At 37.2% G+C, this 18209-nt stretch overlaps 5 protein-coding genes and 1 pseudogene across 9 annotated transcripts in view; 4 read left to right on the top strand and 2 right to left on the bottom strand.

The window, feature by feature from the left end:
• LOC104721690 (coatomer subunit beta-1) overlaps positions 1–916 on the bottom strand; it is a gene marked incomplete in the record, with an annotated part of 5115 nt that extends 4199 nt beyond the window's left edge. Inside the window, 1 exon segment of the mRNA XM_010439730.1 lies at positions 759–916.
• On the top strand, positions 3069–3734 carry LOC104721691 (annotated as a pseudogene).
• LOC104721692 lies at positions 4207–5882 on the top strand. 2 transcript variants are annotated; one of them, XM_010439731.2, is made up of 3 exons: positions 4207–4315; positions 4505–4783; positions 5212–5882. In XM_010439731.2, the coding sequence occupies exons 2-3, from the start codon at positions 4587–4589 to the stop codon at positions 5654–5656; spliced, it is 642 nt and encodes a 213-aa protein (XP_010438033.1). In that variant the 5' UTR covers positions 4207–4315; positions 4505–4586; the 3' UTR covers positions 5657–5882. The 2 variants fall into 2 exon arrangements, with proteins under 2 accessions (XP_010438033.1, XP_010438034.1); XM_010439732.2 differs by lacking the exon at positions 4207–4315 and adding an exon at positions 4323–4408.
• On the top strand, positions 9815–10581 carry LOC109127599 (thionin-2.1-like). Its single transcript, XM_019232556.1, has 3 exons — positions 9815–10018; positions 10121–10198; positions 10291–10581. The coding sequence occupies exons 1-3, from the start codon at positions 9817–9819 to the stop codon at positions 10389–10391; spliced, it is 381 nt and encodes a 126-aa protein (XP_019088101.1). The 5' UTR covers positions 9815–9816; the 3' UTR covers positions 10392–10581.
• LOC104721693 lies at positions 11499–14459 on the top strand. Of its 4 annotated transcripts, none has more exons than XM_010439735.1 (6): positions 11499–11605; positions 12261–13278; positions 13391–13441; positions 13515–13616; positions 13703–13873; positions 14145–14459. In XM_010439735.1, the coding sequence occupies exons 2-6, from the start codon at positions 12283–12285 to the stop codon at positions 14280–14282; spliced, it is 1458 nt and encodes a 485-aa protein (XP_010438037.1). In that variant the 5' UTR covers positions 11499–11605; positions 12261–12282; the 3' UTR covers positions 14283–14459. The 4 variants fall into 4 exon arrangements, with proteins under 4 accessions (XP_010438037.1, XP_010438035.1, XP_010438036.1 ...); XM_010439733.1 differs by lacking the exon at positions 11499–11605 and adding an exon at positions 11625–11698; XM_010439734.1 differs by lacking the exon at positions 11499–11605 and adding an exon at positions 11625–11698 and having other exon boundaries at positions 13518–13616.
• LOC104721695 lies at positions 15233–17847 on the bottom strand. The gene is made up of 2 exons (XM_010439737.2): positions 17688–17847; positions 15233–17598 (listed from the first exon to the last, which is right to left on the bottom strand). Exon 2 carries the CDS (start codon positions 16906–16908, stop codon positions 15745–15747), a length of 1164 nt encoding a protein of 387 aa, XP_010438039.1. The 5' UTR covers positions 16909–17598; positions 17688–17847; the 3' UTR covers positions 15233–15744.

Consider the following 18209-nt stretch of genomic DNA (forward strand, 5'->3'; position numbering starts at 1 on the left):
AAAAAAAAAAAAAAAAAAAAAAAAACCGCAGGGAAGAAAACTTGTGAGCTCAAATAAAAAGGAAAATCATGCAAGAAAAACAAAATCATTAGAAACTAAATGCATAACGAGGTACAGATCACAAGTAACAAACAAGATATCCAACATGTTAACATTTAATTGCTGGGGGGTCAAGTTTGAATTACTGAGTGAGTGTAAGTTCTATACCAGATGTGTTAACAAAATCCTCATAACTACTCAGTAATAATCTACACCACTCTACTTAAATTTCTTTACAATTGAATGAAGGATCTCTGCTCTTGAATCAGTGGTTTACAAGCAAACATCATAATACGGCAATGTCCAATAAATGACCGAAAGATGCAAAACACTGACAAATCTAAAATCCTCAGATCCAGCGATACACATCGCTTTCACTACGACTCCGACCAAAACAATCACAACACAAATCATTATACAAACAGTAATAGAGCTTCCGGATCAACTAAATTCAAAAAAACAAACGCCATCGCAATGCTTTTAACACCCCAGATTTGAAGAACAAACAATCAAATCAACAAAGTCCGCAGTCTCAATCAGCTACACAACACATGAAAAATCGATTTCCTAATGAAATCGGATCAATCTTCAACGAGATCAAACAAAGAACACCAGAGAAAATCGAAACATTGTAGATTTTTACAATATGAAAAAAAAAGGGATCGATCTCTATGGAAATCTGAGTTATTTAGTCGCAAGTTTAACAGAGAGAGACGAACCTCAAGGTACGAGATCCAGCGAGAGGAGGAGGAGGAGATCCACGGAGTTACAAAGGTTTGGATCCTCAAGACGATTTGGATCTCGGAGGAACAAAGTGAGAGAGATAAAATTGTAGTGTTTACTACTTATTATACGGGGTGGATTCGTCCTTGTGTGTTTACTCCTCCTCCAAATCCGTTATTTATTATTATTATTATTATTTTTTTCCTTTTTTGCTGATTTGGAAACGAAGAACGAGAAAGAGCGAGTCAACCTCAAAGGCCCAAAAAGACTGGTTGATAAAAAAGCCCATTCAAGTAGAAATTGAGATGTACACTAGTAGTGCCCCCTATGTTTTTAATTGTTTCCAAAAAGTCCCCAAACTTTATAAAGTGAGCTTAATTAGGAAGATCGAGGAGACAAGACAACTCCCATTTTACAACATAAGATGGTCAACTAAATTAGTATTTTTCCCTGTTTTAGAATGAGGCGGTTGAGGTGGGCCTAGCGCATAGCGAAAAAATCGGAAATTAAACGGGGATTAATCGGAAACTAGTTTTAGGGTTATTTTATTAAATTAATAATAAAATGCAAATATATAGTATTAAATATATGAATAATTCTGTTTAGGTTGAAAACAAATATCAAATAAAATATAAAACTATAGTACTATCTTTAAAATTAAGGTAAACACATAAAAACATAATTTTAAAAGAAAATTTAATGATTTTTATTAAGGTAAACACATAAAAACGTAATTTTAATGATTTTCGTTAAAATTTTGTACATTAGTTATTGTAAAACAGCATAAACTCTTAATTTAAATGTCTAAATAACAAAAAAATATATATTTGATTTATATTTTGCTCCAAAAATAATCGGTATCTAAGTGGAAAGTAATCGGAGTAGACAAGTTATAATCAAATTATACGTACATAATTGGATAATCGATGCTAGGCGGAAATTAGTCATTAATCGAGGCGGAAAGGATGAGCCTAGCGATTTTGCGGGGCGTAATCGGAGCTAGGCGGGAATTTTTAAAACAGGGGTATTTTTCGGTGATAGTCAACTAAATTGGTATTTTTCTTGTATTTGATGTTTTATATATTTAGTTGGTTAATAATTACAAACTTCACAATGTAAATTGATCATGAAGGAATGAATCAGATTTCTTATAAACCAGGCATCTTAAAAATTTGCATCACGTTCTCCGGCACGTCATCTGATCCGCCTTATAAATCTGCACAGTACGTAAACATGTTCTACTTAAAACACCTAATGTATAGTGGTCAAAGTATCTTAACTTATGTTTTAATTTAACTCGAATGAGTTTGTAAATACACATAGTTTGCTAGGAAACAAACTGACGGCGTCACAGGCCTAGTATACATATACACTAGACACTAGCTAGTAGTAGTAGATGTAATTCTTTGTTACTTTTGTGATTTGTTTTCGACCCCCATATCTCTGTTATTGATCTTGGGTTCAGCTATTTCCAAAAATTTATGACATTTTGATTAGCAATTGAAGCTTGAAACCATAACTACTGGCGTTTAATTTTATTTTCCCGGTTTTGCATAATTTATGAATTGGCGTTGTGCTATGATAAAGTTTTTTCTTTAGAAACAAAAAAAAAACAAAACATTCTGTTAAATTTAGCTTCGTATATCTAATACCTTGATAATGTATATTAATTGTCTGAAAAGAATCATTCCCTTAAACAAATAATTAATCAAATGTTCTATAAACAATACAGCCTCCAATAACATTGTTTGTGATAAAGGCCCAACAGAACTCAGGTCCAGCTCAAGCCTATCAGCTTCTGTACCCAACTCACGCCAACGTTTACCTGCAAAAGAAGACAAAGACAGAACAAAACAAATAAGAGGTTTGGTAAATGTTGCAGAAGACAAAAACAGAGGAAACAGAGAATCAACAGAAACTGCATGAGGTCCGACAGTGACATTACAAAATAGGTTTGAGCTTCTAGGATCATGTGATATTGAAGACAACTCACACCAGCTGGACAAGTGTAGAAGGATCTAGACTTTAGGGTTTTAACATTGTATCCCTATATAAACACTATGTCTTTGTAAGAGAAACTTAAGGTTGAAGAAATAAGAAAACAAAGTTATTTCTATTTCTCTCCATCTTCTTCATGTTCCACCGAAATGATTAGCACAATTGTGTTATTGCACATTATAACCATAGAGCATGTGTTTAGATTCTTTAGATGAGATATACGTACAAAAACGAAAGTATAAACAATGTTGCGTGTATATATAAATATGGAGTACTAGATCTACAGCGTCACAAACAAAGCTAACTCATCTTCCCAATGGAACCCAAAACTTTGATATTCTTGATTATCATCACCCTAGCCATCACCACTCCACTTCCTTCTCTGTCTTTTCAAATCTTATCCAACAAAACGCCAATAACATTAACACTAAATTCTTCTCAATACAAAACCCTTACCCGCAACACCATTCTTCAGCAGCAGTTTCTCCAGCCACACAACATCTTACGAGCCAAGCTTCGTCTCCGTCCCCTAAAATGGAGCAATAGTCTCGCTCGCTACGCAAACCTGTGGGCTCGAACACGCCGTGGAGATTGCAACCTTATCCACTCCGGCGGACCTTACGGATAGAATCTCTTCTGGGGAAGCGGAAAAGGGTGGAGACCGCAGGACGCGGTGGTTGGGTGGACCTCGGAGAAGAAGTACTACGACCGGAGGACTTACATCCTTCTCTATAGCCTTATGTTTTTCTAAGTGTATGTTTTGACAGATGGCAATTTTCGTATTATGCACAAACAAATATCCAATCCTAGTATACATATGCAAGGCAAATGGGGATTGCTTGCATTACACACAACTTGTGTGGAGGAAGAGTTCGAGGATTGGGTGTGCAATCAGTTATTGCAAGAGCGGTGACACATTTATCATTTGTAATTATGATCCTCCGGGTAATATTGTTGGACAACCACCCTTTTGAATATTGTCGAATACTTTGTACACTTTTTCATCTTTATTTATGTGAAATATATATTGTTTTGATTCCTTGAGTATTTTCTCATTTTGTATGTATGATAATAACGAAACTTGTATCAGTATGATCAATTACTACTTTTTTACAGACAAAGAAGCCAATATAGTTCATTACTTCATTCTCTTAAACTAACCCACCGATAGAGGAAACACAAGTATTTGTTTAGCCGGTTTAGTTGTTGATTGGGTTGAGGATGTCAATTCACCGAAGTCAACTCAATTTCAGACTTTCTTATTCACGTTTTACTCGGTTCGGTATACCGTAGACCGTCTACGTTGTGTTGATATTGAGTTTTTTTTTTTAAATCTAATAAATTGAGAAAGTAGAACCGAACCGTAATTCTAAGGGAAAGTTAATTTGGGCCTTTGAGCCGACGAAAAAAAAAAGAAGCCCAACACTTAAAACTCAGAAACTGAACCCTAAAGAGGCTACATCGACGCCGGTCCTCATCGCCGGCCGAAACTTCAACTCTTTGTTCATAGTCAGATTCATTTCTGCTTCTTCACTCTCGTAGCTGGACCATTCAGGTCAGCTTCTCTTTGTTTGCGACTTCTGTTTGTCTTGATTTCACTTGAGATACTAAGATTGATCCGATCTGATTCGAGCGACGAAGCTATAAGGCGAAATAGCATACCGGATTTTATTTGCTAAATTTTTTTCCGGTTTAAATTGAAATCGCTTGCTAAACCGATATTTTTGTTGTGTCATTCATTCAGGTCATATCAAAAGCACAGAGAGAAAACGCATTTGGGGAAAGAAGAGTGTGATTTTGCGATCTGTGATTTTTGTGAAAGAGAAATGTCGTTTAGAGGGAAGGAGATGATGAAGAAGCTTGTGAAGAGAGTGGGTGCGGAGAATATCACGCCGGAGCTCAAGGAGAAGCTCAAGGCTTGTGTACCCGATGCAAAAGTCGTCATGGGCAGAGCCAAACGCGGTCTCTACGCCGGCCGTCATATCCAGTACGGCAACCGCATCAGTGAAGACGGTGGAAACAAGTCTGTCTCTTTCTCTATCCTTCTCAGTTATGTTTGTTGATAATGTTATGTATGTATGTGTATTCGCTTGAGATTGGTTGAATGAATTTACAGTTTGTGATGAGTTTTGCTCTAAAATCAAAGCATTGAAGAAGGTGAAAATTGTAGGTTTTATAGGAATGATTTCTTGGTTTTGGTTTCAATTTGGTAGAAGTGAAATCTGAAGCAATCTTAGATGGTTAGAGGTTGTATAGTGTGCCTCATTTTTGTTTAGCCCTCTCGTTTTGTTGCCTTACTATGGCATTGTTGCTTTTGTATGCTAAAGATTCTCAATTTTGTGTAACAATGGTTTAGAGATATGTAGGATCCATCTAACCTATGTCTCCTATACTGATTTCTTCTGTATGGTTTGGTAATAACTTTTTTTTTGTGGTGTGATTTGAGAACAGGTCAAGAAGATGTTGGAAACCAAATGTCCAGGATAAGCGATTGTTCAGCTACATATTCGACCGTCACATTAAAGTTAAAGTCACAACACATGCTCTCCGCTGCATCGACAAAGCAGGGGGAATAGACGAGTACTTGCTGAAAACACCATACCAAAAGATGGACACGGAGATGGGTCTCTTCTGGAAAACCAAAGTGGAGCAAAAGTATGCAGAGCTAGGTCAAATGGAAGTAGCCTTCTTCACTCCAGAGGATGAAGCCAAGTTCGAGCAAGGATTCAAAGACTTGAATATAGCTAAGAAAGATGCTCGTAGGGAAGCTAGAAGAAAACTGTATGGAAAGAAAGGTGGAGAGGAGAAAGGTGAGGAAGAAGCTTCTATTGAAGGTGTTGTAGGGTCAGTGTCACACCAAGAAGATGATCATGGTTGGTTAGAAGCTAAAGCTTAAGTGCTACATCTCTTTTCTTTCACATGAGTTTCGTCAACGTTTTGGGATTTTCGATGATGTGAGAGGTATGTGGGATGTAGGTTATAGGTTTGATTCCTCCTTACGAACCCCAATAACTCAGGTTTTGACTTTTATCAATGTCGAAAAACGGAAAAAGTCTTGTAATAAACGGTTCACAGTTACACCTCTTTGGAATTTGATCTCTATTATTTACTCTTTTTACATACTTGTCCTTTCCTTGGATTATTTTAAAGAAAATATACATTATTCTTTTTATACCATTTAGATACTTACGTTAATTCTGTTAGCTTGGATTTAACCGCATTAACACAAATTGCCCAAAGAGGCTGATTGACCATCCTTGTCCAAGGAGGCCAAGGGAAGACGGGTTGTGGCGGTCGAGAAGGATGTGGAGTTGGCTGATTTCCTCCACCAATCCCTAGGGCTGATCAAATCTAATTGCAAATCATTGGCCTCCTTCTCTATAGCCTTATGTTTTTCTAAGTGTATGTTTTGACAGATGGTAATTTTCGTATTATGCACAAACAAATATCCAATCCATATGGATTTTAACACGTAATGAACATAATTCTTACTAGAGAAGATAAATCGATCCCCCTAAAAAAAAAGAGAGAAGATAACCTTCATGTTGGTCCCAACAAAATATTCAAATACAACCTCCACATCCACAAGAGAGTTGGTTAAAACGAAGAAACTTTAAACACGTTTGCAACAAAATTAACCAACTTGATCTCTATCTAATCTTTTGTCTTCTCCTCTTCAATCCAGTTTGTTGAAGACTATAGAGCATGTGATAATGGTCTCAAAAGAAGTTTGTGGTGGCAAATTGTAGAAGAACTAGTATTTAAGCAAGTCTTGTTGTTTCATCATCATTTCATCAATACAAGCTTTGGTGTTGGTGTTGGTCTGAGAGAGGTGGTCTATCATGGCTTACGGTGGGTCATTGGTGATGGCCGGAAAATCCTCTTTTGGTCGGACAGATGGATGATGGATAGACCTTTATCTGAATTAGTAATCCGGGAGCTCCCTTAGGGGTTTGATAAGTTAACAGTCCGTGAGTTATGGAGGGATGGAGCTGGTTGGGATCTTTCCTGGATTGAGCCTTTTATCTCTAGGGATCAGAGACTTGAACTTGCTGCGATAGTCGTGGATACAGTCACTGGAACAGAGGATAGACTCGCTTGGGGGAATACTGTGGATGGTTGTTTTACGGTGAGTTCAGCATATGCCTTACTGACTATGGATGTATCACCGCGTCAGAACATGGAGCAGTTCTTTTTGCGTATTTGGAAACTGGAAGTTCCAGAACGAGTGAGGGTTTTCCTCTGGCTAGTTGGAAATCAGGCTATCATGACTAACTCAGAACGGTACCGACGAGACTTGTGTGATTCAGAGGTGTGTCAAGTTTGTAAAGGGGGAGTAGAGTCTATCATTCACGTCCTCCGTGATTGTCCTGCAATGTCAGGGTTATGGAGCAGGTTGGTAGCACCGCGACGAAGACAAGCTTTCTTTCGGTCATCATTGCTTGAGTGGTTATATGAAAATTTGTGTTGGGCAGGAGGTGAGGTAGACAAACATTGGTCTATAACCTTCTCCATGGCTGTTTGGTGGGCTTGGAAATGGAGATGCAGCAATGTTTTTGGGGCAAATAGAGTTTGGAGAGATAGAGTGAAGTTTATCAAAGACGCTACAAAGGAGGTTCTGGGTGCTAAGTTGCGGAACTTGTTGAATCATGAAGCACCGGCCCGGGTTGAACGACTGATCAAGTGGTCACCCCCAGTGTTCGGTTGGTTTAAGCTGAATACAGATGGGGCTTCACGCGGGAATCCAGGCTTGGCAGCGGCTGGAGGGGTGATTCGAAATGAGAGGGGTGAATGGTGTGGCGGGTTTGTATTGAACGTGGGGAGATGTTCAGCGGCGTTGGCGGAGTTGTGGGGGGTGTACTATGGGCTGTATTTGGCATGGGAGAGTCGGATAGAGAGACTGGATCTAGAGGTGGATTCGGCAATGGTGGTGGAGTTTCTACGAACAGGGATTGGTGAGTCGCATCCGCTGTCGTTCCTGGTACGTTTGTGCCATGGCTTTCTCTCAAGGGACTGGACGGTCCGTGTTACACATGTGTATAGGGAAGCTAATCGCCTTGCGGATGGATTAGCGGCCTATGCGTTTACTTTACCTTTAGGATTTCATAAGTTTCATTGTGGGTTTACTTTTTCATGAGGATTTAGTAGGACCTGCGTGTCCTCGCAATATTGTTGTGTAATTTTATTTTTAAGTTAATAAATAGCTGGGAGATTTCTCCGGGTTTTCCCACCAAAAAAAATACAAGCTTAATTTTATAATTGTGAGAGCATCTTCATCGGGAGAGTTTTCCCATGAATGTTAAGGAAATAATAACGAAAAAAAAAATAATCAAAAAAAGGAGAGAGATGATTAATTTTTGGAGAAAGTGTCTCTCGGATTACATTTGGGACACGTATGAGAGAAAGAAATCTACAGCTGTTTTAATTTTATTGGATGAAAAGAAGTTGGTATATTGTTCAGGGGAAGAGGGAGCGTCATGTTAAAATTGTGGATTTGCAGACGCAAATGATGGGTTTAAGAACGCAGTATTATCGCTGTGATGCTGACATTGGGGAGCTCATGAAGGGTCAAACACCTTTATCCCTCGAGGATGTCCTACGTTAAGTTAAGAGAGGATACGCCTTCTTCGTTCCTACTATAGTTTATACGACAGTTCTAAGAACTAGTTCATCCCATATAAAGATAGGGATTTTTTTTTTGTTTTTCATTAGAGAATACTACGAATCTCTGCTTTGCTCGCTGAAAGATAGTGATACTGTTTGTGATTTGACTGTTTTAGTTGGCTGCTGCTGCTATAAGATCCTCCCATGTGGACTAATGCTATATCATGAGAAGTATAACATTTTCTGTACTATGATTATCACATAACATTTTATTAATTAAAATTTATGTGATAATCATAGTACAGAAAATGTTATACTTTCTAATGTTATACCGTCAAATTTTATTAATTTATAAAAGTTTTAATTTATTGATAAATTAATAAAGTATTAATTTATGAATTTTTTTTCATTTTCATAGTTTTGAAAAATTTCTATTAAAAAACATAAAATATTTTTGTTATCATTCACATTTTTATATAATTTTCTTAATTTATAATTTTGGTTATTTATAATAGGATGATGTGAGAGATATGTGGTATGTAGGTTATATAGGTTTGATTCCTCCTTACGAACCCCATAACTCAGGTTTTGACTTTGATCAATGTCGAAAAAGTCTTGTAATAAACGGTTCACAGTTACACCTCTCTGGAAATTGATCTCTATTATTTACTCTTCTTACATACTTGTCCTTTCCTTGGATTATTATTAAAGAAAATACAGTATACATTATTCTTTTTATACCATTCAAATACTTACGTTAATTCTGTTAGCTTGGATTTAACCGCATCAACACAAAGAACCCAAAGAGTCTGATCGACTCCTCAAACCTTCTGAAAAGGCTCAACAAGAGATGGAATTGACCATCCTTGTCCAAGGACGCCAAGGGAAGATAGGTGGTCGTGGTGGTCGAGAAGGATTTGGAGTTGGCTGATTTTCTCCACCGATCATTAGGGCTGAACAAATCTAATTGCAAATCCTTGGCCTCCTTCTCTATAGCCTTATGTAAGTGTTATGTTTTAACAGATGGTAAGTTTCGTATTATGCACAAACAAATATGCAATCCATATGGATTATTTCCACGTAATGAGCATAATTCTTACTAGAGAAGATAACGTTCATGCTAGTCCCAACAAAATATTCAAATTGAACTCACAACCTCCACGCAGCCACAAGAGAGTTGGTTAAAACGAAGAAATTTTAAACACGTTTGTATCTAATCTTTTGTCTTCTCCTCTTCAATCAACAAAATATCATGTGATTGCGTGATTATGTGATTATGCTCTCAAACGAAGTTTGTGGTTGCAAATTGTAGAAGAACTAGTATTTAAGCAAGTCTTGATTCATCACCATTTCATCAATACAATCTTATAATTGTTAGTGTTTTCTCTACTTACATTTTGTAACCAAACAAGTAATCAATTGTAAAATGGTAGGCAAATTTGTAGTGTGCTCATGATGAGTCTGCTCATGGTGCAAATTCAAGTTGAAGCAAAGATCTGCTGCCCATCCCAGAAAGCTAGAACTGCCTACACTATCTGCGACTGGACGCCGAAAATCCCCCATATCATTTGTTTACATACCACTGGATGCGAAGAAATGGCTAGCTATAATTTATGCTCGAAGGGCTTTATTTACCACAATCTCGAAAACTCAGGTAAAATCAATTTTTTTCTTGTAGTGTTTGTTTATGTTATTCGTTACAAAGATAGATTCCAATTTTGATGCAAGTTGTATGGATTTGGATTTCTGATCCAAGGTGATAACATCAATGAATACTGCAAGCTGGGGTGTGCTACCTCTGTGTGCAATGCCGTGACGACTCTCAAGAACTCAGGTAAATAGACTCCCCAAGATTATTATTATTATTGTTGTTAAAAAACTGACAAATTAATAATTCATTCTAATCTTGTTAATTTTGGTGACTAGATGCTAGTGAAGTTGTGAATGGAGCAGTTGAAAAATGTACCAAGGCATGTTCTATTCTCTGCACCAATGGCTTTGTGAAGCCTGCACTTGAAACTGCCTAAACGATCGAGTATATATATCCACGAAGCTAAGATACCACATCCATGTGTTCAAAGTGTTGTTTTCCCTGTTTTCAATTATTGTCAGTCTTTATGACAAAAAAAGCTAGTCTCTTGTGTAAGCTCCTCTTATATTTCCGGTGTATCTATGTTTACAATTTTCAGTTTCTATATGTGTTGTTGGTTGTGTGACTTGTGTCGTAGAAGGTTGTGTATCCTTCTACTTGTTCTTGTCTAGATAAAAAAACTATTGTGTCCTTCTTCCTCTTACAATCAGCTCATATCATGAAGAACAACAGCATATGCAATATGCATGGCCTAGCTACACTGTTATAGTTTAACAAATCTCAATTTCTGAATAAGAAAAGCATATATTTTTTTCACACACCAAATTAAACATAAACAAAATTAAGATTTCAGTTCTAGTATGTATAACAGTTATCAATAATGAAACCAATCCTTTAATTTTTTTGTTTAAATTGATACACGTCAACTAAAGTTTTATTTGAATCCATCCAAAAAAAATTTAAAGACTTTTGTTGCTTTACCATAAAAGTCACAAATACATCCTGTTTTTTTTTTTTTTTTTTTTTTTTTTTTTTTTTTTAAAAAAAAAAAAAAATGAAAAAAACAGTCAAATACATAAAGAGAGATTAAAAAAAAATACAAAATCAAGGATATAAAAGGCTAGTAGAGAGGTTTGTTGCTATAACATAGGACAGATAAGTAAACAACATTATCCTTAAGTCGTGCATCATCATCACCAAATAAAATATACTTAGAAGAAGAAGAAGGGGTCATGCTAAAATGTTGTAATCTTCTGACCAAAAAAAAAAAAAGATTTTGGTTACAATAACTTTTGTTTACCAACTTATTATTATTAGTTCTCTACCACCACTACTACCACTAATAAACCTAGAGACGTCGCAATCTTTACCAACCGTCAGATATTCCGACCCCATTATAGACGGCGAGGATCTCTGCGTCTGTCTTCATCAACTCAGATTCTTTTCGTTTCTTTTGATATTTTTTTTATTAACATGAAAAAAATTCGATTTTTAAGGTCATTATGCAATAAAATAAAATAAAATACTACTTTGATTTATAATTCTCAAATTCCCAAAAAGAAGAAAACAAGAAAAAAAAACGAAGAGAAAATATCGGCAACAACAAGAAGAATTTTTTTTTTGGTATCAAATTGCAGGAAGAAATTAAAGGTAATCGTCGTACAAGATAAAAAGAGTTTAGCTTTCCTTTTCATTGGTAGTGGTGATCATGCTTTGTTTCTCTCTGAATAAATCTTTAGGGAGGTGTGTCAAATTGACCTTTTTTGTTTGTTTGTGTGTTTTATGATGTTTTGGAAATTAATGATGTATCTGCTCTTGATTCTGAATTGATGTTCTCTGAAATTAATGATGTATCTGTTCTGTTCTTGATTCTGAACTGATTGTTAAAAAAAAAAAAAGACATTTTTCTGTATTTTGTTTTTCTTTCGAATCATATTTATGAAAAGACAAAAACATGGAAGATGTTATAGTTCAGAATTGTTTCTCTTCATGTTTAAAACTTTTTGATTGTTTTAAATCAGTTCATGTTCATTTTCGAGATGATTCTGCATTCACCACTGAAAAGCTACATCCTTTTCATTATTTTATGAAAGGTTTCAAATTTTTTTATGCTTTTGTGATCTTGGACATACTTCTGTGATTGAAGCTCTTTTTTTTTTTGTTCCTTTGGCTATTGATTGTTCAGATCCTCGTTACAAGAATCCTATGTAGAATATTGTTTCTTTCTAATGATGCTTCTGTTATGCCTTGTGGAAACTTTTTTGAAGATCATGTTGTGATCATTTGCTCTTTGTTTGTGTTACAGGTATTGCATCATTAGAAAGTTCATGGATAGGTGGTCGGGTAAAAGAGCCATTGAGGTGCGACCTGACTCTAAGAAGGGGGTTGGTGTTGGTTTCAGAGAGAGACTTATCAGCAATCATTGCAAGGTTCCTTTTTCTAGTGATGAGAAAAAATCTATGAACTTTACTCGGTTTGTTGGCTGCTCAGATAAGAAACAGAAATCTATTTTGTCTACATACCGCTCTTCGCCAAACGGGAAGGAAGTAATTGGAACTTCCTCTAAGGTTTGTGCCTCTAGCTCCTCTTCTTTGAAAACTGAGAAGCAACCGTTCTCTGAGGTGTCCATGGATTCATCAGAGAGCAGCAGAGGTAGCGAAAACGAGGCAGAGACAGATATCTTGAAAGTTTCTCTTGGTAGAGATGCAAGGAGAGTTAACAATAAACTTGTTTATGGAAAAGTTAAAAAACCTGAAGCCGAATGCTCAAACTTGCCATCAAGCTCAAGAATCAAGAGAGGTTTTAGGCAGAGATTTGGGTTGAGCAAGCATGAGTCTCATCCTGGTTCCTCTGACCAGTCAACATCTGCAAACCAAGGATGCAGCCCTTTGTTATCTGGTGTCATTCCAAGTGGTTTTGGATTGGACAAAAGATTCAGTCGGAAGGTAGATACAATCAATAAGAGAAACGTTTATGGAGAAAGCAGTTCTAGCTCGACCTCAGCTAGGGGGAAGGATGTCACAGAACCACCAGCTGAAGTGAGACGTCATCCAAGAGGTTCTGTTTCCGGTAGTAGACGGGATAGACACCGTATTTTGAATGATGAAAACGATGTTGCTCTAGTTGGGAGTCAGAGAAATAGAAGTAATAGTCACATTAGATTCTCAAACAGAGGGAATGGTAGAGATGGTTTAACCTCTATCAGGCCAACAGAGATGTCTCAGACTGAAACATCAAACAATCTCAATTCTCCTGTCTCTTTCGATGTGTTCTCTGGTTTTCAAGACAGTTTTCGCAGCTACAATTTAGATGGAATCTCCGAGGTAATCATTGCCTGTTACTCTATAACTTGACATCTTGTCTGAGAATCATCCAATAGTGCTTAAGACAATGCCTTTAACACCGGTGTTTGCTATTGCTTGGATGCTTTTGTAGATTCTGCCAGAACTTGATAGGATCGAACAAGATATTGAGCTTAATTATGAGGTTCAAATTTAAACATATGTTTTTCAGATATTCTGGTACGTGTTGTTGTTACTCATATTTTCCTCTCCTTTAGCAGGATCTGCTTATCATGGAGACAGGTTTACTTCTTGGTGGACTAAGCTTCCATGACCAACACCGAGACATGAGGCTTGACATCGATAACATGTCATATGAGGTTCATCTTTACATCTTTCAAACCGGCGTCTCGTTTTGGGATATAGTATTTTTACCGTTTTTGTCTTTTCTTTTGAATGAGTACAGGAACTGTTAGCTCTAGAAGAGAGGATTGGTACAGTAAGCACTGCTCTCACAGAGGAAGCAATATCAAAGTGCTTGAAAACAAGCATCTATCAGATGAAAACTTCAAGTTATGGGTCTATCACCAAAAGTTCTAGTGATTATAAGGAAGATGCCAAATGCAGCATCTGCCAGGTCTGTCTCTTATGTCATGTTTTGTCATTAGTCATAATCAAATCTATAGGTTTTGATGAATGTTCAGTAAGGTCTGCATAAGTTTCTGTAGCTAAGGGAACACCACCAAACTTTCTCTATTTTTGCGGGTTTCGTCACATAGTGTAGTGGAAATCTTTGATGATTACAGGCGTTTCACTGATGACATATAGAACTGATATGTATATGTGAAATCAGATATTTTCTCTCTTTTCCCTACATTTCTTCATACTCTGATCTTTGTGGTTCTTAGGAAGAGTATACAATAGGAGATGAAGTTGGGAGGCTACACTGTGAGCATACATACCATGTGAAGTGTGTGCAAGAGTGGTTGCGGATGAAGAGTTGGTGCCCAATCTGCAAAGCTACTGCGGAAACCTCCTCTAAATAACCGTATTTTTCTTCTTCCTCGTTCGTTTTATTATTTCTTTCATCTAAAGCCTGTGAACAACAATGGAACCAGCCTAAAAATGGCCTCACCATTTCCTTTGTGTACATACCAATTTACACTGGCTTTGTCTTTCTCTATCCCTTTTGTCTAATGACAAAACTATCCTGTTTCTCTTCTTTTTGCCTAATCATTTAAAGAAGAAAGATATCATCTTAAATTCATATTCTCCAATAATTTGTTGAAAAGCAACAAAAAGTTTGGTTCTTTGGATCTCTGGTCGCAATAAGTTTTGTTCAGGAAAACTTAAAAAAGACATTCAGAGAAGACAAAGAGCCTATTTTAAGTAAACTGACAAGCTTCTTCACTGCGAGACAAGTTCAAAGTACAAAGAGAGGTAAGATGAAGAAGAAATCACCAGAAAATGGCAACTTCGTAGGCTACTTACTAATCTACAGGGTAGTATCTGCACTTTGGAAGTATTTTTGTTCAATGAATATGAACTGCAGACTTGCCAGAAGATGGAGTTTTGGTTCAGATAAGCAAGGAATTTACCTGCTTTGGTATCCCAGCCATTAACCTTACAGGCATATGAAACAAAGTGAGAGAGAGTAACAAAACACCTTTTGTGTCCCATAGTATCAATCTATCAGCAGAAACATGAGCCAGATTCAATTGCATCCAAGTGAGAGCCAAAGGTATCCAACAGAAGAGAGCAACTGTTGGATAGGATGAGAAGCTGAAAGCAGAATCATCAAGGAATTCAGAAACTGAAATTCATGAATCTACATAGCGAGAGAGCATAAGACATTTCCCCCTTTGGAAGGCTATTCAACTCAAGTATTACTTGGCAGGATCATCTGAAACGGTTCCCAATTTTATATTCATATCTTGTAGGGAAAAAAGAAACAAGCAAGAACACAACCAGTCGAATGTAAAAATGAGGCAATTCATGAATTTGAAATTTTCTTTTTCATTGAAATGATAAAACAAAAATGTAATGTAAATGTAAAAGTGATGTCAATGTGTCCTCAAGATATGAATTCTAAAACAACTCTAAGACTATGTTACATACAGAGAGCAATACTGCAGCAATTACATGATTGTTTGTATCTTCCTTCCTAAAACCCACAGTTTCTCGGCCAAAACTTTCTCTTGATTCCCTTAGCGGCCTGCGTGTTACACACCAAGCTTGAAACTCACTGGGATGACCAAATTACTTTTGATCTTCCAACAACACATATATTCAAATGCGGTTCTTCAGGCTTAGCTTCTTTTGTATATATCTACTAACCTGCCCCGAGTCCGCAGCTGCAGGACATAGTTGTGTGTCGCTCAGCCATCAGAGGTCCATCAGAGGATGCGTAGCTTAAGAATCGGTTTGCTACCAAAATCAGTGGCCAGTTATTGGACCAGAGAGCTTACTCAGACAAATTGCAGTGTCCAACATACCAAACATTTTCTTTCACACCCCTTCTCGTTCCTCGAATGAACACATGGAAATCCTCTCCCGTAGCAACGGCCAGTCTTCACCAAGTTGATGCGGATTTAGCTCCATTGCAACTCTAAAATCAAGCAAAGACACTGAAACTTGTTCTTGAGTTATGTCAGATGGTTGGTTGCTAGTTTGTATGTGCACCCCATTTACAATCTTGTCTCGGATCTGCTGTTTGTCTAAACTTTGTTTTCCGAGCGTTCCATTCATGGACCTAGCTCCAGCCAAATCAAGGCACGATTTCACCAGTTTCTTCAGGTAAACGTCCAACATGTTATTTAACATACTAGAACACTCTGTTGAAACCCCTCCAAGATCCTGTGCTACTGCAATATTCTCCATCCGCTTTCTCAGCATCTCTGTGTCTGACAGTCCACCACTGTCATAGCAACTGCTAACATCTGCGCTGGTCGAATTTGGAACTGTTCTGCGAGACCCACCGATACTAGCCGAGCAAAATGGAATCCCTAGAGGTGCAATCACAGGACACATGGAAAGATTCAATCTACCTTGATCCTCTTGAGCTTTATCATCTCTGCTAAATGTAGCTGCAACCTGACCCTTATCTGCTACCCTCATTTTGTCAGCAGGACAAAGAAATGCACCGTCTCTTTCATCACCGTATCGACTTGATCTTTGATAATCAAAAGGACCGCTTTTGTCTTCTCTACAAAGTGGCTGATGCAACAGACTTTCAACCTTTCCGTTTAAGCCAAGTGGACTAGGCCTATCCTTGTCACATATTCCAGACCTAACCTTGTCTGCTAACACCCCATTAGACCAAACATGATCATTCCTATTATGGTTAGGGATCAGAGATCCGCTTTGTTCAGGTCCATCCTCTTTCCCAACCACCAAAGACTTGTTAGGGTGACCAGTTTGGTGAAGTGGAGGTGGGGATTTAGCCAGAGATGCATTTCTCAAGATGGAACGAATCAACTTGTTGTGTAGAGAAAGATTCTCCCTCCCCAAAAGACGGCAACATGACTTATCAAACTCACTCTTAGTAAGCTTCTGACTCAGAAACCTGCCCAAGTAGTAAAAATACCTTCTAGATCTTTCAACCCCAATCTTCTTCACAACTTGCAGTTTCAGCTCAGCTAGATCAATCCTAGGATCTTGAAACCGCTGCATACTTCTTTCTGCTTCTTCTTCTTCTTCTAATAAAACGAAACTAGACGACAGAGTCAGAGGGAGTGCACAACAAAATAAATGCACCCTCTCAGCTTTTAGTTATCCTTCACACAAACAACCCCAACTCATCAACGTATTATTATTTATCCTCAAACTCAAATCCAAGAGCATTTCAAGAACTCAAGCAGAAGCTTGAAATTCTAGGAGGAGTAGAAATGCAAAAAGCGCCAAATCTCATCTCCCCAAATCCAAAACCCTAGGGGTCATTATTACTAATCAGCTTACACTAGGCCAAGAACCTCAAAATTCAACCTTGGCTGCTGATTCAGTATCAAAATAGATTAAGAAAACCCTAGCTTGGAGATACCAAATCAATCCATAAGAAAGGACCAATCACCAACTAAACTTCACGAGAGGGTAAGAAGAAGAAACTGAATCAGAGCAGAAAAAAACCCAGCATTATTGTTTTAATTCACGCCCAATTCGGATGCTATGAAGTTGAGAGAATTCTCGAAATTTTTCAGTAGGAGCAAATCGAGATCAGTGGGAGGAGTTTGGATAAATGATTGAAGCTTTGAGAGAACAGAGCAACAGATTCTAATTTCGAATTGAAGATGAAAGGGAAGCGGGGCAATGAGAAGCGGGACCCAAAAAGCCCGAAAAAACCAAGTGTTTGGGATTTTTTTGAGCCTATAAAAAGATTTGACCAGAGAATTCAGACAAAACACACAAATCGGAACAACAAAACAAGTAAACTACTTCCCAGTTCCGACACTAACCCAACGATTTCTTTAGTAATACTGCTTCTGCTTCTCCTCCGATTCAATCTTCGTGACTTGTGTTTTAGTATTGCTTTCAGATTTGAATGTCTGAGAGAGCTTTCGCTCTTCTGTGTGTTTTATTATTTAGCTTCGATCGCTGCTTATGTGCTTATTGGGTTTTGTTTGTTCGTTTTTCTTCACTTTTGTTTCTGTCTGTTTTTTTTTTTCTCTTTTTTTTTTCTTTCTCTGTCCTGATAAAATTTGCTTTTTGGGTGTTTTTTTTTTTTTTTTTTTTTTTTTTTTTTTTTTTTTTGTTTTCCTCGTTATTTGCTTTTGTGCTTTGGGATAAAAATCGACGAGTTTATAAGAAGATTTGTAAACATTTGATTGAACCCATATTCTAATACTAGTGTTGCAAAGTTCTGATTTGAGTGATCACTCTCCTCATCTAATATCGAGTGAAAGTAATCTATCCGATCATCATCATGTCAGAATATTTGACACAAAAGAGACAATTTTACGAGATGAAAGATGAGTGTT

The sequence above is a fragment of the Camelina sativa genome, chromosome 11 (genome assembly GCF_000633955.1).
Source record: "Camelina sativa cultivar DH55 chromosome 11, Cs, whole genome shotgun sequence".
Taxonomy (NCBI): domain Eukaryota; kingdom Viridiplantae; phylum Streptophyta; class Magnoliopsida; order Brassicales; family Brassicaceae; genus Camelina; species Camelina sativa.